Source organism: Mustela erminea, chromosome 16 (assembly GCF_009829155.1).
Source record: "Mustela erminea isolate mMusErm1 chromosome 16, mMusErm1.Pri, whole genome shotgun sequence".
NCBI classification, from domain to species: domain Eukaryota; kingdom Metazoa; phylum Chordata; class Mammalia; order Carnivora; family Mustelidae; genus Mustela; species Mustela erminea.
This window is the reverse complement of record NC_045629.1, coordinates 31329984-31357310: the sequence shown is the minus strand read 5'-3', so window position 1 is coordinate 31357310 and position 27327 is coordinate 31329984. Positions and strand designations below refer to the sequence as shown.

The following is a 27327-nucleotide window of genomic DNA, read 5'->3' as shown; positions in this document are numbered from 1 at the left end:
GACCTGAGCTGAAGGCAGACGCTGAATCGACTGAGCCACCCAGGCGCCCCAAAACAGGATACTTTAGAGAGAGTGAGAAGGGGTGTTATTAATAGTTCCACTAGGACCACAGGCATAAGCCAAACTTGTACTGGGGACACCAGGGCATGTAATCAGCCCTAGAACAAATTCACTTTTGTAATATAGAAGGTGTTTCAAAATACACTCAGATGTAAGAATATATAAGATGATGTAGTTCTGACATGAAGGAACACACACATCTCTTGTTAAATCGTTTTCTTTACTCATCCTTGTTCTGCACTGAATGCATCGCCTCAAAATTTGTCTGTTGAAGCCCCAAGTCCCAACGTGATGACATTTAGAAGTAGGGCCTCTGGGAGCTAGATAGGTCATGCAGGGGAAGCCTCACAGGGGGATTTGTGTCTTCCAAGAAGAGATACAGATCTGTCTCTCGACCTCTGTTGCTTGCCTCTCTCTCCAGGCCATATGAGGATCAGTTGGAAGGTGGCCTTTTATGAGCCAGGAAGTAGACCCTCAACAAGGAACTGAATGGCCAGCGTAGAGTTCCCAGCCTCCAGGACTGTGAGAAAGAAATATCTATTGTTTAAGGCACTGAAGTATGTGATGTTTTGTTAGAGCGATCTGAGCAGACCAAGACAATCATGTTGAATAGAATTTGTATGGGCTTTGACTACTCGGAGGCAGCAGTAGCTAAAACATGAATTTAAGAGCACATATTTGGCAATAAATGGATTACTATAATCTAGCAGCAACGCAGTAATGCCAACTCTTGCACGGCAGCTAAAGTGCATGGGAGATGACAGACCTAAATGTGTGGCTGAGGCCAGTCTCGTCCTAGCTGAATGTGTTCCCTGCCCTCTCTGAGGCCCCTTTTCCTCTCCACCCCATAAAATGGGGATAACAGGACTTACTTCACAGGGAATTTATGAGGACATGTGGGTAATGTAGGTAAAACACACAGCCTGTCCCCTGATGTGTGTGAACGCTCAATGAAGGGGACTTTCTCTCTTTTCTTTCTTCTTCTTGTTCCCTGTTCGGGCTCCTCCGCCATGCAGGGAGGGCACAGCACACACCTGGTTAGCGACTTTACTCAGAAGCCAGAGCGGAAGAGCTGGGGCTGCTCCAGGCCCAAGACGTTCACCCAACACTCACCACATGCCAGGGGCTGTGCGATGGCAGGTTGTTTTTGTCCCTAGTCAGAGGGAGTTGAGAGTGTCACAACCTATTTTCAGTCAAAGACTGGTGGGATCTGAATGTATCGATTAAAACTAAAATAGGGGAGGGGCACCTGGGTGGCTCAGTCGGTCGGGCGCCTGGCTTCTGCTGGGGTCATGATCCCAGGTCCTGTGATGGAGCCTCACATGGGGCTCCCTCCCTGCTGGGGATGGGGTCTTTGTCTCTGCCCCTCCCCCTGCTTGCTCTCTCTCCCACACTCTCTCTCAAATAAAGGAATAAAATCTTAAAAAAAAAAAAAAAGTAAAATAGGAGTATTATTCACCTCAGAGAACTGCTATGAGGAGTCAAGTAACTTACCCACAGGAGGTTGGGCAGTTCGGTCTGGGTCACTGCAGGCCTCAAAATGGTGGTTACCTTACAAATTTATGTCTCCTGGGAAACCTTTTGAGAGTGTGCAATGATTGGAGAAGAGTCATGCCAAAGGTTTTTTTCTCTGTCACAGAGGAGGCAAATCTTCAATGCCCCACATCAGCCCGTGGGTTGGCCCCTGTATGGCCAACGCATTCTTTAATTAGCTCAGAGGACTGGGTTAATACTTAAATTTAAAAGATCCATTCCTGGGGTGCCTGGCTGGTTCAGTCGATGGAAAGCGTGACTCTTGGAGTTGGGGTTATGAATTCAAGCCCCATGTTGGGCATAGAGATTACTTAAAAAGTAAAATTTTAAAAATTAAACAAAGATCCATTCTTGACCACATGTCAACAGAATAGTAAAAAATGTTTTCAAAGAAAATTTCTTTTACCAAGCTGTGTATTAGTTATTAAATTATCACAGTTGAACAATTTTCCTCAGTAAAAAAATTCTCTTCGTGAAATACCTCACAAATGTTTCGTTTCTGGCAGTGACACATGAGAAAAATGATACCATTTTGTTCTTTACTTATTGCATTAACGGTACATAAGAGAGGAGTGCTTCACAAATCTATAAGTGCTGCCATCCAGTCACTGGTACAGACACAAATAAAGATAAATCTTCTCAGAGGAAATTATGTGAAGCCAGCGGACCATTAGCTAATCCTTCTGAAACACTTTATTGTGGTCCTAGAGAGAAAGGACTGAAAGATGGACATTTAAGATCTGGCAACATGGAAGAAATAATCACCCAAAGAAAGGCTGTTTGTTACATCGCTCCCCTGTTTTTCAGTAGATAATATATTACCATTGAATTATATGAAGAGCGAAGCAAACATTTCACCAGATACAAATACCTTAACAGAATTATGAATATAGAATTGCAGCGTGGGATGTGTATAAGCAGAAGCATCCTGCTAGCATTGGAGTCAGGGCACGAATTGTTGTTAAAGGCATAAACATGGACAAACTGGAGGAGAAAAGCAGCGGGCATGGGGGGTGGGGATCTCCAGCTTCAACCAGATAAACAAACAAGGGCCTCATTACATATAGGGTACAGGATCGAGTACTTTCTCTTTTTCACACAGGGTTTTCCCTGACCCCTTCCGGTCCTGAGACGTGGTGTTTTCCCAAATCCTAATGTACCCCCCCACTCCCGCTGCCGCCCGCCCCCAGCGGTGCTGCCATCCACTGACATTGACAGGAACTCCTGGTGCTTCTGAGAGTCAGTCCCTCTCCCTGGACTATGGTTCAGTTTCCTGATTCCCTGAGTGACACACGGTTTTGGAGCCCCAGGTCAAAGAGACACATTTTCATCCACACATGCATGCACTTTGAGCACTTTCAAATATGCATGTGCAATCTGTGCCTTCCTGCAACCGGCCTGGGAGCAGTGATTCGAGTCGCACTCAAAGGTCGGAGGCCCCTCAGCCAGCTCAGCACCTGACCAGCAGCCCCAGCAAGGCAAAGTCCTTTCTTCCCTCCTGTCCTCTGGTTCTCTTTCTCTCACTTCCCCACATCTTCCTTCTGCCTCTCCTTCCAAGAATTTTCTCAGCCTAACTTTGGTTGCCGGGAGCAGCCCGAGAGGTCAGTTGCCTTGTGTGAGCAGGGACAAAGAGCTCTACGACTTGGTCACCTACAAATGTCTCATGTTCGCTCCTTCTAAACTAAAAGAAAAAAAAAATCGAACGTGTTCAACAGAGGATTGAAATTGTGATCCCTTGGTTCACACCCACGGAAATGGCAGTGACTGCTGTTCCTTCTGCTCCTTTCCACCCCTAGGCCCCTTCTCCCATGTCCTTCTTCCTTTTCTCTCTCCTTTCCCTTTCTCAGCTTCTTTCCTTTTCCTGAGGTCCAGCAGTCACTGAAACCTCACATCCCTGTGAGACTTCCTTTCCTCTCTAGGTTTCCTCCACACAAGATATACACAGCATCAGCATTTTTACCAGCAAGAAAGCTGCTTTTTTTTTTTCTAATATTTTATTTATTTATTTGACAGACAGAGATCACAAGTAGGCAGAGAGGCAGGCAGAGAGAGAGGAGGAAGCAGGCTCCCCGCTGAGCAGAGAGCCCGATGCGGGGCTTGATCCCAGGACCCTGGGATCATGACCTGAGCCGAAGGCAGAGGCTTTAACCCACTGAGCCACCCAGGCGCCCAAGAAAGCTGCTTTAAAATCCAGCAAAAGCAAGCAATGAAAGGAGGTAATGTTTAAAGGACTTAGTGTACTCATTACTGGGGGACTTACTTGTATGTCTCTCAGAATTCTGATCTTAGGGAAATGTTTTCATCAATTTTTCATGAGGAAAACCTGGATGATTTGTTTGAGCAAATCACAGCTCATAGAACTATGATAAAACTGATAGAACCGATAGCCACAAATCACAGAACTGATAACCTCAGCAGTCATTGTTTGAATTCCTTGAAATAGGCTGATCCTCCAAACTTCAAAAATTTAAAGCAAAGTTTCAACCTCAATCAATATTTTCATGAGCTAATAGTAAATAAGATAGAATAACTGGAGTAAGTCAGCAACTCCATTACAAAAGGCCCGTGAAACAATTCCATATTCACTGAATGTGCCAATTATCGTTCCCAGTGGGTACAGCAGCTCCCATCGGGCTTCAGTCTGATACATACACTTTGGTGCTTTTATACTGTTGGTCTTGGAAATTCCCTCAGGGACAAAATGCATTGAGTCTTTATTTAATTCTCCGTGATGACTGGTATGATGCAGCTAGGTACTAAATTTTTCTTTTTTTAAAAGATTTTATGTATTTGAGAGAGAATGAGAGAGCATGCACAGAGGGAAACGGAAAGGCAGAATCCCCGCTGAGCAGAGAGCCCAATGTGGGGCTCAATCCCAGGACCCTAAGATCATGACCTGAGCCCAGGGCAGTTGCTTAATGGACTGAGCCACCCAGGCACCCCATACTAAATTTTTCTTGAAGGTGATTAGTGAGACGGTAGATAATAAATATGGCTTTTGGGCTCAAGACAATGCACAAAGTACGTCACAAGTCACAAGTCACAAGTGATCCTTGTTTATCAAATGTCACCACAATTAATGTCATAACCATGCCCCAAAAGAAACACACCTGCTCTTCCCAAATGGCCGTATTGCTTCTGGATACATAGTCAAGGTGGAGATTGCTGAAAAGACTCAGTACCTGGGTCTGGTTATGAAGTGCATGAGCTGGGCAGACTCCGTTCCCTCATTTATTAAACAGGCATGCGTGGTGGATAGAAAGATGACTCCTCCAGGACTTCCACTTCCTAATCCCAGCAACCTGCGAGGATGTGACCGTACATGGCAAACAGGACTTGGCGGTTGTGACTATGGGTCTTGAGAGGGCAAGATTATCCAGGCGGGTGCAATGTAATCGCTAGGGTCCTTACGTAGGAAAGTGAGGGAAGTGCCAGCAGAAGCAGAGGTTAGACGGAGGCAGGGCCTGGAGCCAAGGAAAGTGAGTATTCTCTAGAAGCTGGAAAAGGCATGCACACGGTTTCTCCCCTAGAAACTCCAGAAGGAACACAGCCCCTGCAGACCCAATGTAGACATCTGATCTTCAGAATGGTGAGACAATAGAGTTTTGTTGTTTTAAACCACTGAAATTCTAGTTATTTGTTACAATAACAGTATACTAATACAGGACATTAATACCTTTCTGATAGGGTTGTGTAAGGATTAAATGAAAACAGTTGTGTGAAGACCTAGCCCAGGGCCTGGTATATAAAAAGAATGGAATAACTGCTGTTTCCAGTCCATAAAACCTCACCCATAACCCCCCTGAGTTCTTCCAGAGCTCCCTGCAAAATGTAAGGGAAAAAGAGTATTTAAGAGTGGAGAGAAGCAGCTAGAATTTATTGAGGTAGGTTGGCTCTTTATGCAATGAAATGCCCACGAGCCTGGGAGGTGGGCTCCCTAAACTCAGAGAGGTTAATTAAACTGCCCGCTATCACACAGCTAGTAAGATATTAAATCCAGGGGTGCTTGGGTGGCTCAGTGGGTTAAAGCCTCTGCCTTTGGCTCAGGTCGTGATCTTAGGGTCTTGGGATCGAGCCCCACATCGAGCCCTGCATCGGCCTCTCTGCTCACAAGCGGAAGCCTGCTTCCTCCTCTCTCTCTGCCTGCCTCTCTGCCTACTTGAGATCTCTCTCTGTCAAATAAATAAATAAAATCTTAAAAAAAAAAAGATGTTAAATCCAGATTCAAGTCCCAGTCTGCCTGAATTAAAAGTCCCTGAATTTTCTAGCATTTTTTTAGACTTTTTAATACCAAAAAAAAAAAAAAAAAAGTGATATTTCTATCTTGAAATACTTGTTTGGGCTAAGAAGACATCTTAGTATACATTCATTATCAAATAATTATTTACTACTCGTGTGGAATCCTGTCCCAAGTTCATAATACAGTGATATTACGGTGTGATTGCCCACACCATAATATTGCTCCTTTGCCATGTCTGCAAGGCAAACAAGCGTAGTAGTGGTCCTAGTAATAATAATTCATTTATTATATTTGCAAAGCACCTTTACAGCTTGAAAAGCACTTTAAAAAATATATGTAGATTCAGGAGTCTCATGATTCCTAAAAGGCAAGTTTTACTATTTCCTTTTGGTAAGAACTCAAGCGTGACAGGCTGCTTTGCCCAAGGCACATGTCTAAATGACATACTAAAACTATGTCTCCTGGGGCGCCTGGGTGGCTCAGTGGGTTAAGCCGCTGCCTTCGGCTCAGGTCACGATCCCAGGGTCCTGGGATGGAGCCCCACATCGGGCTTTCTGCTCAGCTGGGAGCCTGCTTCCTCTTCTCTCTCTCTGCCTGCCTCTCTGCCTACTTATGATCTTTCTCTGTCAAATAAATAAATAAAATCTTTAAAAAAAAATAAAACTACGTCTCCTGTTTGAGAATTTCATGCCATGTCCATTACACTGGTCTTTAGGAGTGTCCTTCCCCTCACGGTCTGAAAAGTGATTTGCAGACTACTTCCAACAGCCCGCCTCGGCTGTGGTCAGGCAGCAAGCATGCATTTAGATGATGAGTCCGGAAACAGTGTGCTGAGCTCTGGAGTTATTTTGAGGTCAAAAGCCAGATCTTTTTATGCGGCACATTAAGCTTCCACAGAGGGAATTGGAAATTACGTCTGTGGAGGTTGGAGTAAAGTTTTGCTGAAGGTCATTGTATTTTTAGAGCCTGCTTGAAACTCTGTATTCTGTGTAATAAGCTATAAATTCTTCACATAATTATGGTAGGCTCTTATAGTTTATTTTTAGTTGCAATGGTGTAAAAGAAAATAATCAATATTTCTCTTTGAAGTTCCCCTGTGCGAGCATGGTAGTCTCTCTTCTCTCTCCAAGTTTGGGAGCCTGATTCATTTGTTTCCAGGAACTTTTCTTTATACAATATAAACTCATTCCCACAGACTTGAGATAATTACACTTTAGAAAATTCCCTTCCTTTGTAATTATTTACCAGTTCCCTATCCTTTTCTCAGGACATACATAATTAGTCAAATAAATACACTTAGTACATCCCTCATTTTCACATACGTTTACATGGCTGTTCTAAAATGCGGAAAAATTGTTCAAAGGACTCCTAATTTTGCATTCACTTATTTATGATTGGAAGTCTTATTGTATGGTGATCCCATTGGTGTTTCTTATATGTTTCAATCTTCATTAAAAAACGATTTTTGGGGACGCCTGGGTGGCTCAGTTGGTTAAGCAGCTGTCTTCGGCTCAGGTCATGATCCCAGCGTCCTGGGATCGAGTCCCACATCGGGCTCCTTGCTCAGCGGGGAGCCTGCTTCTCCCTCTGCCTCTGCCTGCCATTCTGTCTGCCTGTGCTCGTTCTCTCCCCCTCTCTCTCTCTGATGAATAAATAAAATCTTTAAAAAAAATGATTTTTGAGGGGCACCTGGGGGGCTCAGTTGATTAAGCCTCTGACTCCTGATTTTGGCTCAGGTCACGAGCTCAGGGTTGGGTTCCTCTCTGCCCCACACCCTTTGCACTCTCTCTCTCTCTCTCTCTCAAATAAATAAAATCTTTAAAAAAGACTTTTGAAATTCAAAATTCGTTAAATGTTGTGTTTGGTTTTATTTTGAAAAATAGACATATTTCCATTCTCCTCCTCCCTTTCTACTTACATGTTGTGCATTCATTACCACAAACTATCTGATTTCTCAGCAATTTAATTTTTAGAAGTTTTGAATCAATTAATGATTAAAATGGTAGAATAAGACAGATGACTTTTTACTACCTATATACACATTTTATTTATTTATTTGTTTGTTTGTTTGTTTATTATATTAGAGACTTATTTATTTATTTGAGGTAGGGGGCAGAAGGAGAGGTTAGAGAGAGAATCCCAAGCAGACTCCACTCTGAGCATACAACCCTGCACAGGGCTGGGTCCCATGACCCTGTCACGACTTAAGCTGAAACCAAGAGTTGGAGGCTCAACCGACTGGGCCACCCAGGTACACCTACATTTTAGTTAGTCACAGTCATAATATATTATTAGCAAAGCATTTTTAAAACAAGCTCCTGTATTTCATTCACTCTAAGACAGACTTTTTTTTTTCATATTTTACCGTTACTGAAATTGAGACATGTCTTACAATCATGTGGGAAGAAAGCATATGTAATTAGCAGTATTTTTTCTATCTTGGCCAAACGATGATGTAATTAAGACTATCTCTTTAATTTGGTAGCATCTTAGATGTGATTAAATACAATATATGCCAACACTATTCTACATGCTTTATAGATTCTCTAATTCAATCTTCGTAAGCAATCCCATGATATAGGCGAATTATTCTCCACATTTCACAGAAGAAGGAAATAGATTAAGGAAGTCCCTCCCCACCCCCGTTTATGAGTTATACCATAGTCCGTGGTGTGCTGATAGCGACAAGCACTCTCAAGAGGGGGAGGGAAAGCTTTGATTTGTAGCATTTACTAGTTTCCATGGCATTAATATGGTCACCTTCAGGCTATCAAGATGAAGTCCCTGAACATAGAATTAGGAAGATATGGACAAAATTTACCAGCTCTATATCTTGAAGATCACTCACACACCAAATACTACCATATCCAACTCTTCAGTGGTCATCTCCCCTTGGATGCCCTCCTGGCTCCTCTAGTCCAGTAGATAAATTATACGTTTCTTACTACTGACAATCTCTGTGAGAATCATTATTGAATGCAGGAGAAGGAGACATAGAATTCTGATTAATATGGTAGTCAGAACTGTGAAGGGTGTGAGACTTTCTCCTGCTTACAAGCTAGCAAATTAGCCCGCCAGAGTTTTGTGGATGTTGTTACAATATTCCTGGATCAGAGACCCAGGGCTTTATTATTCATAGGGAAACAGTCTGAGTCCTGACTCCCATGAGGTGATGTAGAGTCCCGCATGTACAATGGGTGGCATTACAGGAGAAGGAACCTGAGTCGGGGCACCCAAACCTTATACAGGCAGTAATCTTGTCTGGCTTTTGCCTTCAAGGAAACACTATCCATCTTACAAGGCTGTAAGCAAACCTGCCCTTTGCTTCAGAGGAAAAACTCTCTGTCTTCCAAGACTGCTCACTATATAATCATCTTTGATTATAGAGATGTGTAGAAACATGAGAGACTCACAAAGAGGTTTCCAATGAGTATGCCACTCGGTTGGCCACTCTGATTAATCTCACTTACAGAGGTGAGGGCTGAAGCCATCCGTTTTTATTTTTTTGAAGATTTTATTTATTTATTTATTTAAGAGCGTGACCACAAGCAGGGGGAGGGGCAGAAGGAGAGGGAGAAGGAAGTAGTAGACTCCCCGCTAAGCATGGAGCCTGACCCCAAGCCTGACCCTGAGCCTGACATAGAGCCTAAGCTGGGGCCCAGTCTCTTGACCCTGAGATCATGGCCTGAGCCAAAATCAAGGGTCAGATGCCTAACCCAGGCACCGCAATGAAGATTTTATTTTTAAGTAATCTCCACACCCATGATGGGGCTTGAACTTGTAACCTTGAGAACAAGAGTCACACATTCTACTGACTGAACCAGCCAGGCACCCTCTGAATCCATTCAATCTGTCTCACACAACATTTAATTAAGGCTACGAGCCACAGCATTCCAGCTGCAGCAGAATGGGGCCAACCTGCAGTGTCGACCTCAATCATACCCCTAGGATCCTGGAAACAACTAGCTGAACAAATTCCAAGAGCCATCAGGGTGTATCTTACATAGCTTTATGGCTTTCTTCTTTAGTTTCTGTATTGATTTTTCCACTTGGCCCAAAGTATTAATACAGGTGCAGTATTAGACATCATGCAGGCTCTGCCTTGATCTGCAAAGAAGACATCTAGGGCAAGACTTCCTCGACAACCCTGGCCAAGGAATTGAAGATAAGCTGAATGCTGTCGGGAGCCACGGTATGTCAGAGATCACCTCAGCTGGAGTCAAGGACAAATTTTGAATCACTTTTTCTAACTAGATGACTTCCATCACAGGTACCGCATCAGTAATAAGCCCGTTAACCCTCTGGAAATTTTCCTGAAGTTATAAAGTCTCAATTTGGAGAGATTTCTGCTGTTGTCTGAGGGTTACATGATCTACTTGTGGTGTTTCCTTAAATACTTAAAGGTCTCTTATGGTTAATGGGCAAGTCAACACGGTTTTTGGAGAGAGGCAACTCCTCACTTCCATATAAGAATCATAGTCCCGGGGTGCACGGTGTGTTCCTGGAAAGAAAGTGCTGTTTATAATTTTTTTGTACTCTAATTTTTAATAAAGATTTTATTCATTCATTTGAGAGAGAGCATGTGTGCATGAGAGAGAGCATGGGAGGTGTAGGGGCAGAGGGAGAGGGAGAAGCAGATTCCCTGCACAGTGGGAAGCTCCATGCAGGACTTGTTCCCGGGACCCTGAGATCATGACCTGAGTCGAAGGCAGACGCTTAACCGACTGAGCCACCCAGGCATCCTGAAAGTGTTGTGTATAATTGTCGAGATCGGGAAGTGAGACCAACACCAGTCAGGAAACATGGGCTGACAGGCCAGCCAGTGCAGCCCCCCAGCTGACTGATGGGCTTCAGGGTTCCCAGTTCAGTTCTGTCTAGGTGTTATTTTTGGAGGGACTGACTAAGAGCGGTCTGTCCAGCCTACTCAGTTTTCATCCGACCAGTCGAATGGTACTCTTCTGCTCCACTGATGACGGAGTGATGCCTATAGAAGTGGGAGTGAAGAAGACAGCCAGAGGTGTTGACAGGGCTTTCTTGCCTGGGAGGTATAGAAACTGAAGCCATCTGCTGCCGTTTCCAATAGGCTTCTTCTTCTTCTTCTTCTTTTTTTTTTTATTAAATTGATTTATTTATTTTCAGAAAAACAGTATTCATTATTTTTTCACCATTGGATTAAAGGGAATGGCGCCCTAATGGTTAGAGCCCGAACAGTGGGGGGAGGATGTTAGACTCAACAATTAAACCTAAGACACCTGCAGAAGTTTGGGAGTGGACTTGTGAGGAAGGCTCCAGGTGCAGTTCTAAAACATAAAAACCATTAATGTCCTTCCTCTCCTATGCCCCTTGGATCTTAAATGTTTATTCCACTGCCAAAAAAGTGATGTGCTCCATTCTTTATTTTTATTTATTTATTTATTAAATATTTTATGTATTTAATTGACAGACAAAGATCACAAGTAGGCAGAGAGGCAGGCAGTGGGAGAGTGGGGGAAGCAGGCTCCCGGCTGAGCAGAGAGCCTGAGGTGGGGCTTGATCCCAGGACCCCGAGATCATGACCTGAGCCGAAGGCAGAGGCTCAACCCACTGAGCCACCCAGGTGCCCCTATGTGCTCCATTTTAGTAGCTACAAATTTGCTTTATGAATCATCCTCTACCTGTATTTACACCTCTCATGCAGAAGGGGCAGATGCCAGAAGGGCAAGAGTATTTTGTTTTAGGTTCACAGCAAAATTGAGAAGAAGGTACAGAGATTTCCCATAGATCTGTTACCCTATACATGCACAGACTTCCTATTATAAGTATATTTTGCAAAATGTACATAGACCCATTGCCTCCCTACTCTGGGCCACATGTCTAATGTAGGGGACATGATGAGCAGTGTACTCAAACAAGTGGTCATTAGCCTTATGATCTAAGTCATGTTAATCCAAAGAGATAGCTACCACTTTACACACTTTTGTGTGTGTAAAGTCAAGATATTACTAAGGCCAGGCTGGCTGCCTTCTGAATACACCATTTGCATTTCATCTGTGAGGCTCTTGGGTCCTTCCTACATTGTTAGTCATTGATCCACGTTGACCCTCCTCAAACTGAGAGGTATCAGGGGAAGAGTCCCAAGGCCTCGATAGGTCAGGCATTCAGTTTCTACAGGAGCCAAATAATTGTTTCTGTTGCTTCTAGTCAGAGGGGCAACAATTCCAAGACCAAAGATGTATCTTTACAAAGAGGCTGTCTCCCTTTGTCAAAGGCTGTCATTGGTGAAATCATCAGAGGGATGTACCGCAAAAGGTTGTTACTAGGGTTGTGGGGTTCCAAGGGAACTAGTATGTCTAGTTTTTCTCTACCAAGATAATCCCCTCTGAACTTCATGTTCATTCATAGTTCAAGCATGTGATATATCCTTACAGATTACACAGTGTCACTGGAAAACATGACAATACATTGAAAAGCCCAAAGGGTCCTAACCAGAAGAACACATTAGCTTCTTTTCCCTACTTTGAACCATGCCCAAAGCTCATTCGCTTAATAAGGACTCAATTATGCCCAAAATCTACTTCATTCCTTTTATTGGCAGTTATGTGAACCAGTAATTATCTTTTTTAGTTAAGATACCTCAAGTTGGGTTTCTTTCTTTCTTTCTTCTTCTTCTTTTTTTTTTTTTTTTAAGATGTATTTATTTATTCTAGAGAGAAAGAGAAAGGAAAAAGGGGGAGAGGAAGAGGGAAAGAAACCCAAGCAGACCCCCTCTCTGAGCAGGGAGCCTGACACAGGGCTCCCTCTCACAACCCTGAGATCACAGCCTGAGCCAAAATCAAAAGCTGGAAGCCCAGCTGACTGTGTCACCCAGGCACCCCTCGAGTTGGGCTTCTGTCACTTGCAATTAGAAGAGAAGTGATGAATACAGCAGAAACCTACAAGATATGCTAAGAGGTATGGTTTAAATGTTGAAAGCCACGTGCAGTCATACAAGTGAAAGATTTTCATCCCACGATTGATATGGTCAGTATATTCGGCTTTCTCTGATTGGTACTACTTTGGAAACAAGGACAAAAAAGAAAATAGGAAAGCTGGCAGTCATTAACCAAATCCCGACTGTTCTTGTGTTATTTGCTGTAGAGGTTGTGATTTGGCTTCCTGAACTGGTTGTGGATCAGAGTTCTATTATCATATATAATCTGACCATTATCCATTTCTATACTCAGTCTCTCAGGCCCCTCTTTTGGTCATTCTCTCACGTTTGAGAAGTTAACCAACATAGGGAATGCTTGAGATCCAGATTTTCACCCCATCTCTGGGAGTGAATTGTCCAGTCATGTCCATAGTCAAGTGTATTGAGAGAACATCTGGCAAGAGAGTGACTGAGAAGATGATTTAAAACATGAGAAAATATGGTGGATTAATATCACGAGCACTCTGACAAAAACAGGAACAGTTATCGCTACTTGTAAGATGCTTCAAAACCAGCAAACCCCATTGGTCAACCCAGGAGAAGAGAACAAATCTCATAGGTCTTGAGGATCAATCTTAGAAAGCCAAGTAGCTTTATTCCTTCGCAGGATGCGTGGTCTATTTATCTTGCCTGTTTTATCGACCCAAGTGCAGCAAGAAGTATTAATGATAATACAAATGGCCCCAGGCCTACTCAACAGGGAATCTAGTTATGCTATAGTCTCTCTCCACTTGTGCCAAAGAGTTGTGACTGATCCGTATTGCATCAAGGGGAGAGGTGGTATTATTAATAACTTTTGTCAGAGTTGGTGATATGCTTCTTACCGTCTTTTTTATTTGTACAGTTCCTACCATTGGAAACATGGCACTCATTGTATGTAGAAGGAACGAGTCTTCAGTAAATGAAGGCAAGTCTTCGTTGTCCCTCATCTTCTTAGAAGTCAAAAATCATCCTTATTCCTTTTACTTTAAAAATGACCCAATTTTTTTTCATCTCTGGAAATTGCCGGATCTTTGTCTTCAGTGTTCTGCATTTCATAAGTACATGCCATGTACTGGGCCCTCAGTGAGCCCTTCAAATCAGAAAATCATGGCCTTCCGCTTGGAGAAATTCCCATTTTTCTGGTGATTTCCTTCTATTTCCTCCATCTCTCTTCTGAGCTCCTTTTTTTTTTTTTTTTTTTTTTTAATGCTGGATTGCTGGAATCTGACTTTTAATCTTCTTATATTTTCTCTGCTATTTTCCAGTTGTTTGTTTTTTGTTCTACTTTCTAGGAAATTCACTTGACTTTCTATTCCATGGAGTGACTTAACACAAATGTATCAACATACATTGATGAGGGTCAGAAAGGCTAACATGAGTCTTACCCAGCCCAAGTCAAGATATCTGGAGAGCTACATTCCTTTCTGGACACTCTTGGGAAGAATCTTTCTTTCCTTATTGAGGTTGTTGGCAGAACTCAGTTTTGTGAGATTGTAGAACTGAGGTCTGCATTTTCTGGTTGCTTGTCAGTTAAGGGCTTTTCCAGATTCTAGATGCTACCCATATTTCTTGGTTCATTGGCCTCTTTCCTTCATCTTCAAAGCCAGCAACAATGAATGGAGTCTTTGCCATGCTTCTAATCTCTCCTGCCTCTCCTTCTATCGTGGAATCTCTTGGTCTCCTGCCGGAAAATTTCCCAGCTTCTAGGGGTTCGTGGAACTAGATTGGCCCCACCTAATAATCCAGGATAATCTCCGCATCTCAAAGTCCCTAATCTTAATCCCTAGATTTTGTCTAGGTTTAGGATGTATACATCTTTGAGAACCCCAAGTCTAGCACAGGATTTTTAATGTCCACTATAATATATTTAATTTCCAAGAACTCTTTGTTCTTTTTTTAAAGGATTATTTATTTATTATTTATTTATTTAATGTTTTTAGTTTATTAATCCTCTCACGAAAAGTCTGCATAAGCACCACAGATAAAGTCACTCCTTCTGTTGTTCAATCTCAGCTCACTTTTTGCCAGTGCCGTCATTGGCTTTTGCCGTCCCCCTGACTTTCTTCCTTCTGTTTCTGCGTTCCTTTTGTTGTTTTCTTGACATCTTTTTCTTCCCATACAGGCCATGTCTTGCGAGTCACTTTTGGGTTCATTTTTCTTTGCATAATCCAAGGATTCATCAATCATGCCAAAGCCAGTTGTCCTTCCACCATCAAAATGGACTCTGAATCCAAATATGAATATGACATCTGTCATGGTCCTGTACATTAGTTTTCCCCAAATTTCTGTCTTAGGTATTGTTGCCTTCTCAGGGTGAAGGACATCAATGACCATCTGCTTCTGCTGAAGTAGTCAGCTGGTCATGAACTTCCTGGTCTGGCTAGTTCCTGTGTTGTTCATGATGGTGGCTGAGCTTCAAGCAGGCAGGGAAGGAAAGGGCAGAATTTTTTTTTTTTAAGATTTTATTTATCCATTTGACACAGAGAGAGAGACCACAAGTTGGCAGAGAGCCAGACAGAGAGAGAAGGGAAAGCAGGCTCCCCGCTGAGCAGAGAGCCCGATGCGGGGCTTGATCCCAGGACTCCCAGACCATGACCTGAGCCAAAGGCAGAGGCTCAACCCACTGAGCCACCTAGGTACCCCAGGAAAGGGCAGGATTTTATTTATTTATTCGAGAGAGAGAGAGAGAGAGAGAGAGATAGCTAGAGAGAGCATGAATGAGGAGGGAGAGGAAAAGCAGGCTCCCCACTGAGCAGGGAGCCCGACCTGGGACTCGATTCCAGGACTCTGAGATCATGACCCTAGCTGAAAGCAGAAGTTTAACCAACTGAGACACCCAGGTGCCCCAACCTAATTCCTTCTTAGGTAGACTTTCAACCAATCTTCCCAGTTTGAATCCCACTTTCTGTAACCACAGATATCTGGTGCCAAGTCCTGAGGTTTTTGGAAGTTCTGTAGTAGAATTAGGTTCTTCTTGGCTTTCCCCACTGCTAGCTTAGCAAACAGCTTTCTCAGATCTGCGAGATTCATTATTATCTTGCTGTAGCCTCTTGAATCCTCTTTGTCCTTGTGGACTTATCCCTTTATTGTAATTTTAGTAGCATGGGGAGGAACTAAGAATGAATGAATGTTCATTCAGACCACTGAATTATGACTTTAAAAGGGCGAACTTTATGGTAGGTGAATTATATCTCCATAAGATAAAATTTTAAAGTGAACGAATGTGGGCAATGTGCCATCTTTCTCCCAATGCATGCCTCCTAATTTTAGAGGTGTGACTCGTGAGCCTGAGGAGCCCAGAATGGTGATGGTTTTAAGTGATTACTTTTAAGTGAGAGTTCAGCTAAATCCATTCAGGTGTTCTGAGTCGTATCTGGCCTTGTATTTTTGGTGACAGTGACACAGACTTCGGTTCCTCAGCCCTGACCTTGGGCACTTGCCATTCTAGCCTACACCATTTCTAGAAGAAGGGCACTGGTGCTCTAGAAAACTAACCATGCTTGCGGGGATGAAATGAAACGCAAGTCACCGAGTCAGACGCCAGCTGAAAACTGTACAAATGTTGTTAGTCACTTCGTTATTGAATCCAGATGTGATGACACAGTTTATACCCTACAATAGTCCAAAGGATAGATGAAAATATTTGAGAACAGTGATGGTGGAGAGTCTAGGGCAAAAAGGACTGTGGCTCCCCTCCCCACCCAGCTTCCATGATGTAATTTGATAAACACACAAAATTCAAAATGGCTTAAAAAAACAATACAAGGAAGATTAAGTGGTTTATGGCTTTTCTTAACATAGCCCAGATCAATAAAGTGAGATCACTTTCTGTTAACATTCAGGGATTTACACGTCTATCTTCCATTAGTACGAAGTGCTCTTTCCTGCCAATACCCATTTTTACACGTTTTAAAAAGTATGACTTTATTTCATACTCACAGTCAGTCTTTTACATGGCTGAGAATACAAGATGGTCATGATATTTTGGTAAGCAATTAAGTCTTAATTACCAGACATCAAATCAGTATTTCTCCAAAACCTGATTTTGATTACTCGGGCTTCTGAACTCTCCCCAAGTATATGTATCTAGTTTATTTGCATGGTTCAAGCATTAAGAGTCTGTTTTTCTGTTGGAATATGATCACTTTTTCAAAGTTGTGGGGTGATATACCTTTAGTTATTTGACTAATCAGGGAGCCTGAACTGCCTTTAGGAACACTTTGGATTGAGAGAGTTGGCAAATAAAACAGGCCTCCATGAAGAATTTCAGATAAATAATGAATAATTTCTTTTAGTATAAGCACGTTTCAAGTATAATGGATATTCTTATACTAAGAATTTTTTTGTTGTTTATCTGAAATTCACATTGAACTGGGTGTCCCATCTCTTACCTGGCAACCTTAGACCCAAGCTACTGGAGACACCCTTGCTGGGGACCCAGGCTGTAGAGACTGTGCAGGGTGAGTAGTCCTTGGTACCAAGTGATCACACCCACCCATTCCTGCACTCTGTTCACAGACCAGGCACTGTGTACCTGCAGCTCCAAAGTCTCCCACCTAAACCTATGTTTTCAGGGCCTTTGCCCTTTTCTCCAAGAGAGTCCTTTTGAATGCAACCCTAGTTCAAAGGTATGACCATGGGGTGGCTGATGGGAAAGCACGCATAAAGCAGAGATATGTGGCTAAGCTGTTCACACAGAGAAGCATGCCATGCCCACATGAACCTGGGACAGAACCCTAGGTGAAAAGACAGAGCCCGAAGAGAAAGCCAGGGCCCTCCATTTGTACCCTTGCTCCAGGCGCCACAAATGTGAAGAGTGGGTCTCAGAGAGCATCTGACCACGCATATATCTGGTGTGCGTTCTGCTGCCCTGCTGATGGGGAAAGGGTACAATGAGGGCAGACAGTCGAAGTTTCCACTTATAATGCAGAGCTTCTACTTCTATCCTTTCCAATATTCTCATTTGCTTCAATTCATCTGCTTTTGGGGAAGTTTCCTTGCATACATCTCACCAATGGATAGGTATTTGGGGAAAAAAAAAGTAAAAAAAAAAAATTCCATGTCATCATTAACAACAACACTACAAAGTAAATCTAGTGTGTCTCCCCTGTACTGAGTGAGCCTTTTTTTTTTTTTTTTAAGATTTTATTTATTTATTTGACAGACAGAGATCACAAGCAGGCAGAGAGATAGAGAGGAGGAAGCAGGCGCCCCGTTGAGCAGAGAGCCCGACTGGGGCTCCATCCCAGGACCCTGGGATCATGACCCAAGCCGAAGGCAGAGGCTTTAACCCACTGAGCCACCCAGGTACCCCCTGAGTGAGCCTTTTAAGGGATGATCCAGCTAAATGCACCCAGGTGCTCTGTTTAAGTGCTAGCTATTCTCCAGAGATTCCTCAGAGTGCTAAAACGTAAGCTCTGTTTATATCATGTGTAACACAGTGTGAGTTGTAAGTACATACTCTGTTTGCCATGGGGAAAAAATTAAGTAGAAGGAAGACATAGGAGAAAAGCAGGCTTCTGTGGAAATAATCATGTACTGGGTTGTTTATGGTATGAACAATGCTTATTTAACCTCATAGAGAAAATTAAGTTAGTATTTGCCTAAGGTTTAGGATTGCAAGAACCCACCTATGTTGGTAAAGGCCAGGCAGGAATTTTTAAATGGTACGTTATATCAGTTAGGATTGCTTTTGGCTCCACATAGGAAACCAGCTATAATGGCTTAAAAAAAAGTCATGCATTTATGTTATTCCTGTAAGAAGACACTCCACAATGCCACTGAAGACCCGGATTCTTTCTGCCTTTCTACTCTGCCATCCTTGCTTGTGGCTCTCTTCACACGCTTGCAAGATGGCTGCTGCCCTGCTAGGCAGGAAGGGGGAGGGTGAAGAGCAAGAGAAGACAAATCTGTCTTCTTTTAAAGTGATTTCTTGAAGGTTTCAGCTAGCTAACTTGGCTCATATCTCATTGGTCACTAATGCATCAGAGAGTCATGCCCAGCGGCAAGGGAGCCTGAAGTGACCAGTGAGTGTTTCAGCAGGACATACTGCTATCCCAAACAATATTTGGGTTCTTTTATGAAGGAAAATGGGAAAACTGGATATTGGCTAGGTATCAGCCATCTCTGCCACAGATATGAACAAGTATATACATTCTTAAAAAAACAAAAAACAAAAACAACCTTACACATAAAACAAGGCATTTTTTCCTTCCAACATACAAATAAAGTCATCTAGCAAATTAAATAGATTCAAATAGAATAAATACTATTTTCAACTAACACAATTTTCAAGTGCTATTTATGTGTCCACAAGTTAGTCCATACATTGAGAGATTATCTATCCAGATTTTTATCTCTGTACAATAGATTTAAACAGCAGTTAGTAAAAAATTCTTTACCACATTATAGAATTTTCTGCCAATGTCAAAATTTACTTTACCATTAGATATTAAAAATCATTTTTTAAAAAGCCTCTCATTGTGCCTCTTTGTTACAAACCCTGGATTGTTACTAGATCCTGTATGCCCTGTTTGTTTTTTTTTTTTTTTTAAAGATTTTATTTATATATTTGACAGAGAGAGATCACAAGTAGGTAGAGAGGCAGGCAGAGAGAGAGAGAGGAGGAAGCAGGCTCCCTGCTGATTAGAGAGCCCGATGCGGGACTCGATCCCAGGACCCTGAGATCATGACCTGAGCTGAAGGCAGCGGCTTAACCCACTGAGCCACCCAGGCGCCCCCAGTATGCCTTGTTTTAAAATTTAAACCTGAAAGCTATACTTACAATGTTTCTTCAATGCATGGTATAATTAAAGGGATGAAAAGATGCCCTAAATGATCCTCGACCTCCTCTAGCTTATAAATAGGTTCTAACTTAGTAGGGCTGTGAAAAAGTTAGGGCTATAGCCGGTGGCTGGAGAGATGAATGCCGGGTGAGTGCCACACGAGAGAAGGCCGAGCCCCGTGGGAGTAGGAGAAATGAAAGAGAAGATCTCCTCTGGTTGGGGTCCACAGAATAAACTTCCCGGAGAAGCTGGAGATGCAGGCAGGAAGGAGCTAACACTTCACTTACAGTGCAGTGGCATGGAGGAAACGTGGAGTCGCTTCAGGTGACTATGGATAATTTTAAAGCATATTAATAAAAGCCTAGTGCGTGTGGAGTACTTTATACTATGCTGAGAGAAGGTCAAGCCAGAGCCTCCAGGTACATAACACAAATGGAAAGTTGTCTCACTCGCAGACCTAGATGGCCTATGGAATTGACGTACCGCTTCAGAACGACATACTCAAAGTGGCATCATGGAAAACGAGTAAATGCAAAAACCACTTTGAAAACAGAGCGCGGATGACAATGATTAAAAGTGTTATTGCTGGATCTTGGCACTGTTGATCGGTGACTATGAAGCCTTAAAACGCATTCCTAATTGGTCTCCGAAAAACCCGCACTGTCTGAAAAGAGAAATTCTTTGTAATTTTCCCCTTTTTGCTTGTTTCGCTGGTTATTGAGGATACCAGCGGATGTTGTTCTGGCAGCAGAAGTCTGCAAGGCTCTAAGGGAGCAAAGAGCCATTGGCATTTCTGAGTAACCTTCCGGTGTTTTCTACTGGGTAAGTACGCAGGAGCAGGGGCTCGCGGAGGCAGAGGAAGGGCAGCTTTGCTGCCTGCGAGGAAACTTTTGATATTATAAATAACTTGAGGGCGGGACGCCAACGCCGGGCGGGTTGGCGAGCGCTCCGCACGCCGCCTCCACCGTGGCTGCCACCTCCTCGCCACCTTGCTCCTCCCTCGCCGCGGCTGAGTTCCTCCTGGGGCGAACCGGCCGGCCCAGCCCTCCCAGCCGGGCACCGCCCGCCGCGCCGACGTGGCCGAGCGCACAGGTCGGCCGGGTCAGGTGGTTGGGTGACGCCCCGGGAAGGCGCTCCCCGCCGAGGGCGGGCGGCGCCGCCGCGCCCGACGCCTCCGGGGGAGGGGACTTCGCGGGAGTCGCGGGCGGAGGCGAGGAGGAGCGCGGCGCGGCGGGCGGGCGGGCGAGCGTGCGATCCGAGCGGGACCGGCAGCCGGTTGCGGAGGCGCAGAGGACGCGAGGCGGCGGGCTGGAGACATGGACCGCGGCGAGCAAGGTGAGGGCGCGGGGACCGCGGGCGCGGCGTCTCCGGGATGGGCGCGGGCGCGGCTCCGGAGGGCGCGCGGCTGGGCGCGGGAGCAGGTGCACGGCGTCGCCAGCCGGCGCCGGAGCGCGAGCCGAGCCTTCTTCAAGTTCCATCTTCCGGATCGGGTTCCGGCATCCTGGTGGGGCCGAGCCGCAGGGAGCGGCTCTGGCGGGCGGAGCGGGCTGATGGGGCCGCGAGTGCGCGCGCGCGCGGCTGTGTGTGGATGCGAGAGGGGGAGAGAGATGCAGACAGAGAGACCGAGAGACCTAGGGGAGAGACCGAGCAGGGGGTGGGGAGGGAGAGAAGGAAAGAAGGTTCTGGGTGGCGGCGAAAGGGCCGGCCAGGCTGGCGGAGTCGGGGCTGCGGACCGTGATGCGCTTTGGGTAGGAGGCGGTGAGACGGGAATACTGTGCAGCTAGCTCTTGTAACTGGTGGAAACTGAGGAACTGACGACAGTGGGTCGTTTCGCCGCTCAGGATGGGAACATGACTCCCCCCCTGCCCCCCACACCATATTGAGACTTTCTGCCCTCGTCTAGGTAACGTGGTTAGGATCTTTGGTGGCGTCTGAGCCTATGGCGATGGTTTTGGACGTATACGTGTAATACGGGAGGTGTTCCTAAATTATGTCCTGGTGGTTATGGGTTTATTTTGGGGGAAGGGAGCTTTTCATGGTAAGGGGCGTCTTTTACTCATCAAGGTGAAACCCATAGTCTCATTATTACTGCCTTGGATGCACTTGTTTCTGAGAACAGGATCTTAAGTGAAATTGTCTCCACTAGAATTATTGTGTAAGAGAGATGTAAACAGGAGGGCATGGCTTAAAGATTTAAATATTAAATATGTAAATGTTGCTTCATCGTTGTGATAATAACCCAGTAACTGTAATACAGATGCGTGGCACGCTTTTCATTTTTTTTTTTTTAAAGATTTTATTTATTTCGGGGGGGTGGGGCACGCGCTAGAGCGAGGGGGGGGGCGGGGGAGCAGGAGAAGCAGATTCCTGCTGAGGAGGGTGACCTGTGCTGGACCGGGCTCCCGGCTTCATCCCAGGACCCTGGGATCATGATCTGAGTCAAAGGCTGACGCTTAATGTATTGAGCCATCCAGGTGCCCCGCGTGGCACACTTTTTGAAAGATACTCATAAATGGTTTAAAAAAAAAAAAGGTAACAATGTTAAGGTAAATTTTAAGAAGTGGGCATAGGAATTGCTCATATTTTGAGTTCAAACGCAACAGTTTTCATTTTTGCTTATTACTCTTTGCATTTACCTTTATACATTTTATGTAAATGAAGCCATATTCCATATATATTATTTTGTATTTTACTTTTGGTAAGTTGTAGGGATCTTTGGAACCTTCCAGCCCATTCTTTCCCCCCACCCCTCAGATTGATCTTACACTTAACATATGAGTGCCTATATTGTAAACATTATATACAATATGTAACTTATATATGTACATATGTATGATAAGTAATACATTATATATTTTTTTATATGCATCCATGTTGTTTAGATTTAAGCTTATTGAGGTTAGAGGCATGTATTTCATCTTTGTCCATGGTAGGGTGACATGGTGATTTGAACATGGTAGATATGTAAGTATTTGAGGCAGAAAGCTCATCTCAGATCTTAAGTATATTGTTAGGAGAAGGCCTAGGAGCCACCATGTAAGCCAGAATTATTCTGTCTTTTAATGAGGGTGTCCGGGATGACAAACATGTGAACATGCGTATTTGTATCTGCCTTACATTGTCATATTGAACATAATGGTGTTTTTAGAGTAGCTGTGTTTGGTACTTGTCAAACCAGATTAAGTAGCTGTTTGAGTAAGTGAATGGAGCGACTAATTTTATTAGATTTGGTGTTCTTAGTTTGGCTGGTGAGAATCACAGTCATTAGTACCTCTGTGCTGATGACACCTTATGTGGTTTTTGTAGGACTAGTTTTTCATGTGTGTGTTTAAGACATATTTTATAAGTTCTTTGGCTTATAAGAGGAGCCTTTCTGTTTCTAACTTCAGATGTTTTCCTCAGGTAGTCATGTTAGTTCTTGTTTTTAATTGTCATTCCTCGAGGGCAAGGGAAATCCATCCTCTTAAAGTGGGGAGTCTGAGAACTCAGCTCAAAATGAAAGATGAGTCACCTGCTTCAGGAAGGTCAGCTGGCTTCCTCAGCTTTGCTGTGTTGCAACCATGTGGCCTTCCCTTACACTTTTGGTTCCATGTGCTTGTCTCTTTTGCATTTTCACCTTTTTGTTCCCATGGCATAAAGTAGGTGCTCAGAAATGTTTGTGGAGAGGCACTTGGGTGGCTCAGTTATTAAGCATCTGCCTTCTGCTCAGACATGATTCCAGGGTCCTGTGATAGAGACCCAAGTCGGGCTCCCTGCCCAGTGGGGAGCCTGCTTCTCCCTCTTCCCCGTCATTCATGCTCTCTCTGCCAAATAAATAAAATCTTAAAAAAAAAAAAAAAGAAAAAAAAAAGAAGAAGTGTTTGTGGACTGCCAAAGATGGAAAGGAAAAGTGACCAAGAGCACCTTCCGGCTGTTGGAACCTCTGATGTTCTCCCTTGGTTCCCACTTACTCCTGTTCTTTTTTCTCTTCTCAGTATTTTAAAGGAGCAGAACTCCGTGGTTAGGCAGAGAAAGTTGTTAATAAGGTTGTGCTGGACTGGGAGGGTAAGTTTATAGATGAGGTCTTTGAATAAGCAGAGTGATGGCTCAGTCTTCATTGAATCCATAGTGAGGCTTCTGGCTTAAAGGAAGAGGAATTGGGATTGTAAACCTGCATGTCCATTATCAAACAATGCTGGCTGAAAGAAGGTTTATGAAACTCTTTGATTCTCTCTTGAATTGTGATTTTTGTAAAGTACTTAAAGCCACATAGGAACATGTTAAGATTTCTTTAACTTTTTAGTATGCATGGAGTTGGATTTGTCTGTCCCCTAAAAAAAAACCCAAACAAAAACCAACAAAGCCATACAACTCTAGATGTAAAATAAAATACCCGACCTCTTGTCTTAACTGCATTTTTTTAATTGAAAATATCTCCATACATATGTGAAGTCGTCAAAATCTTTCCTTTGCTCCCTTTTTTATTTAACAGAGCTATAAAGTTTGAGAAAGGTTTTCCTTGTTTTATATAATGTGTTCTAATGCTCTTTAGTATCTGGCTGGGATTCTTCTGTTTTGCCCACCTTCTCCTGATCCAGACTTTGTACACAATATTCTGCTTATATTGAGAGCTTAGTCCATGGTAATTGATTTAAAACCTGCCTTAAAAAAATAAAGATAAATAAATAAAAACACACCGTAATCTGCATTATGCCTCTTACGAGTTTCTACCCAGAAACTAAGCATAACACATTGAATGTGTGTGGTGCTTCTACTTTGAAAGTGTAGAGTAGCGTGCTAACTGGAGGGTACATTGTGTAAAAAAAGAAAAAAAACCCTGGCTTCCTTTTATGGTGCTGAATAAATATTTACACTTCAGTTGTGTCTTAAGTTAGTAATAACCTGTAGTTCAGCACTATATTGAAGTGGTGATCACCCTACCCGTTAGTGCATTTTATCTGTGTTTGAATTCACACATCTCTCTCTCTCACACGCACACACATGCGTGCACACACACACACCCCAAAACTTTTTTTTTTTTTCAGGGAGAGAGGGAAGGCTACTGCAGCCAAAAAACTGGGAGAGGAGAAGGCTGCAGAAAAAGTAGCACAATGGTATGTCACTGTAATTTCAGTGCTGTAGTTACGCCTTCAAAAATAATAGAACTGTGAGATGTCACTTACTTTAAAGTAAAATAAATGTAGAGATGAATGGATAACAGTATGGAGGGTCTGCTTGCAGATCTCAGGGTTTGACCGACTCCAGTTCTGGGTTTCTTTGGTCAAGTCTCGCTTCCATATGGTGCTAATGGGTTTGTTGTTGGAATTCACTTCCTGCATTTATTTTTATGCAGCTGCTTGCCTGGTCTCTAGGGCCCAAGCTGAGTGGTAGGAGGGGTTGTGATCTTTAGCAGGATCTCAAAACAGAATAATCTATGCACACAATAAGAGCAGATGTACTCATAATTCGAAACCAGAAAGAACAGCAAAATACCCTGAATTTATGTGTTTCTAATCCTTTTGTTGTAGGCTAAGATTATGTTATTTTCCTTTGGGGTTCATTATTTCTGTTTTAATTGTTGACTGTTGTGAAGTCTCTCTTCTGAGACTCCCAAATTTTATTTGCATTTGGTACAGAAACCATAATCTTAGCCATGTATTTTTATTAGAAAAATATCCAGTGGATCAAATGATTTAATGTTTGGGTGAAGTTAAAAAAAATGTTTAAATTAAAAATACTTTTTGGAAGCTGTGACTCTTTTAGAGAAATTGGAAAACAGAGAAAAAGAAAAAGTCACCTGTAATCCTACTGTGAAAAATCATTATTAACTGCTTTATACCCATCCATACATCTATGTGTACTTTTTTCTTTTCTTTTCTTTTTTTTTTAAGATTTTATTTAGGGGCACCTGGGTGGCTCAGTCGTTGGGTGTCTGCCTTTGGCGTGTGATCCTGGTGTCTCGGTATTGAGCCCCGCTTTGGGTTCCCTGCTCAGCAGGAAGCCTGCTTCTCCCTCTCCCACTACCCCTGTTTGTATTGACTCTAACTGTCTCTCTCTCTCTCTCTCTCTGTCAAATAAATAAAATCTTAAAATATATATATATTTTATTTATTTATTTGACAGGGCCTGCGAGAAAGGGGGAACACAGCAGGGGAGTGGGAGAGGGAGAAGCAGTTTTCCTGCTGAGCAGGGAGCCCCATGTGGGCCTCCATCCCTGCACTCTGGGATCATGACCTGAGCCAAAGGTAGATGCTTGATGACTGAGCCACCCAGGCGCCCCTCTGTCTATCCTTTTACACAAGTTGCAAAATAATCTCTTACTGAATATTTCATTTTATATCTCCTTTTTAAAAAAAATTTAAAAGTTTTTATTTTATTTACTTAAGTGATCTCTACACCCCACATGGGAACTCACAAGATCAAGTGTGGCATGCTCTTCAACCCAACCAGGCAGGCGCCCCTTGTAACTCCTTTTTCACTACTGTGACCAGGTAAATAAGGCATTTGCTCAAAATTGAAACTGACTAAAAGGTTGCAAAATGTAAATTTTCCTCCCATTCCTGTCTGGGGGGGGGGAGGGGGGCGGGGGGCGCTATTTCCCTTGGATAGCAATGCGCCATTTTAGCAGGTTCTTCTCTTTCCTCCCAGAGATTCTCCGCATGTAGGTATCCATACACTTACTTGAATATATATGTGTATGGCTGTAGTATATAAACTATAGCACACAAATCCTTTAGCACCTGACTTCCTCCACTTAAATACAGTGTATGTCCTAGAGATTATTCAGCATAGTGTTACATAGAGCTTCTTCTTTTTTAATGGTTGTCTGCATGTGTACCATGTTATGTATCATAATAGGTGATGTTTGACTTGTTCCCTATTGATGGCCAATTAGCTTTCCCCTGATAATGTTGCTTTTAAAACAAATCTGCTGCAAATCAATTTGTATGCAAGTCATCCGATAAATGTGCCAGTATGTCTGTAGGAAGGATTCTTAGAAGAATGTGACTGTTCAGTTTGGATAGTGCGAAATCGTGCTCCGTAGAAGTGGTGCCAGTCCTACCCACCAGCATTGTGTGGGCATCTGCTACCCTCCATCATTGGGCCTGGGTGTTGTCACACTTTTTCCTCTCTGCTTATCCTATATGGAAAGAGGGGTTTCTTAGCATATGTTTTATTATATATATTTTAATATGAAGGTGGTTTGGTAAGTGTGAGCTCTGGATTTCATTTTTCTGTGAAATGTCCGATCATATACTTTGCCCAATTTCTGTTTTGTTCTTTTTTTCCCCTCGATTGCATTATGTAACCCTTTCTCCACGGTATGAATTGCTAATGTATTTTTTCTTCCTCTGTCTTTTACTCTTTTGACTTGATAGTGATTTTTTTTCCAAGTGATGGCTGTTTGCATTTTTAGTTTCTAGCTTTTGAATCATTCGTAGAAATGCCATCCTCACTTTGAGTATCTGTTTTTATGGTTTTATTTTTTACATTTAAATCTTTCATCCATTTGGAGTTTATTTTGATAAAAAGTGTGAGGTATGAATCTTAGCCCTGCCCACCATTGGCTTCTTAGCTGCCCAATACTGAATATTCACTGAAAAATGGATTATTCCTGTATTGATTTGAAATACTACTGTTCTCATACACTAAATTTCTGTTTCCTTTTCTTTTCCGTTGATCCATCTCTGCATTCCCAGCAACTAAACTAAGTTGTTATAGCTTCATAATATGTAAAAATACCCAGAAGGGCTGGTCTCCCCTTTACTCTGTCTTTCTTTCTTTTTTTAAGTAGGTCC

The 27327-nt window shown here is 43.1% G+C and overlaps 1 protein-coding gene and 1 pseudogene across 1 annotated transcript in view; one reads left to right on the top strand and one right to left on the bottom strand.

Moving 5' to 3' along the window:
• Positions 1-14778: 14778 nt before the first annotated feature.
• On the bottom strand, positions 14779-15164 carry LOC116575482 (annotated as a pseudogene).
• A 5371-nt stretch (positions 15165-20535) lies between these two features.
• TPD52 (tumor protein D52) overlaps positions 20536-27327 on the top strand; it is a 99727-nt gene continuing 92935 nt past the window's right edge. The window contains exon 1 of the mRNA XM_032316898.1: positions 20536-20884. Within this exon, the coding sequence (XP_032172789.1) occupies positions 20866-20884 (19 nt within the window). The 5' untranslated portion in view covers positions 20536-20865. The remainder of the gene's footprint in view (positions 20885-27327) is intronic.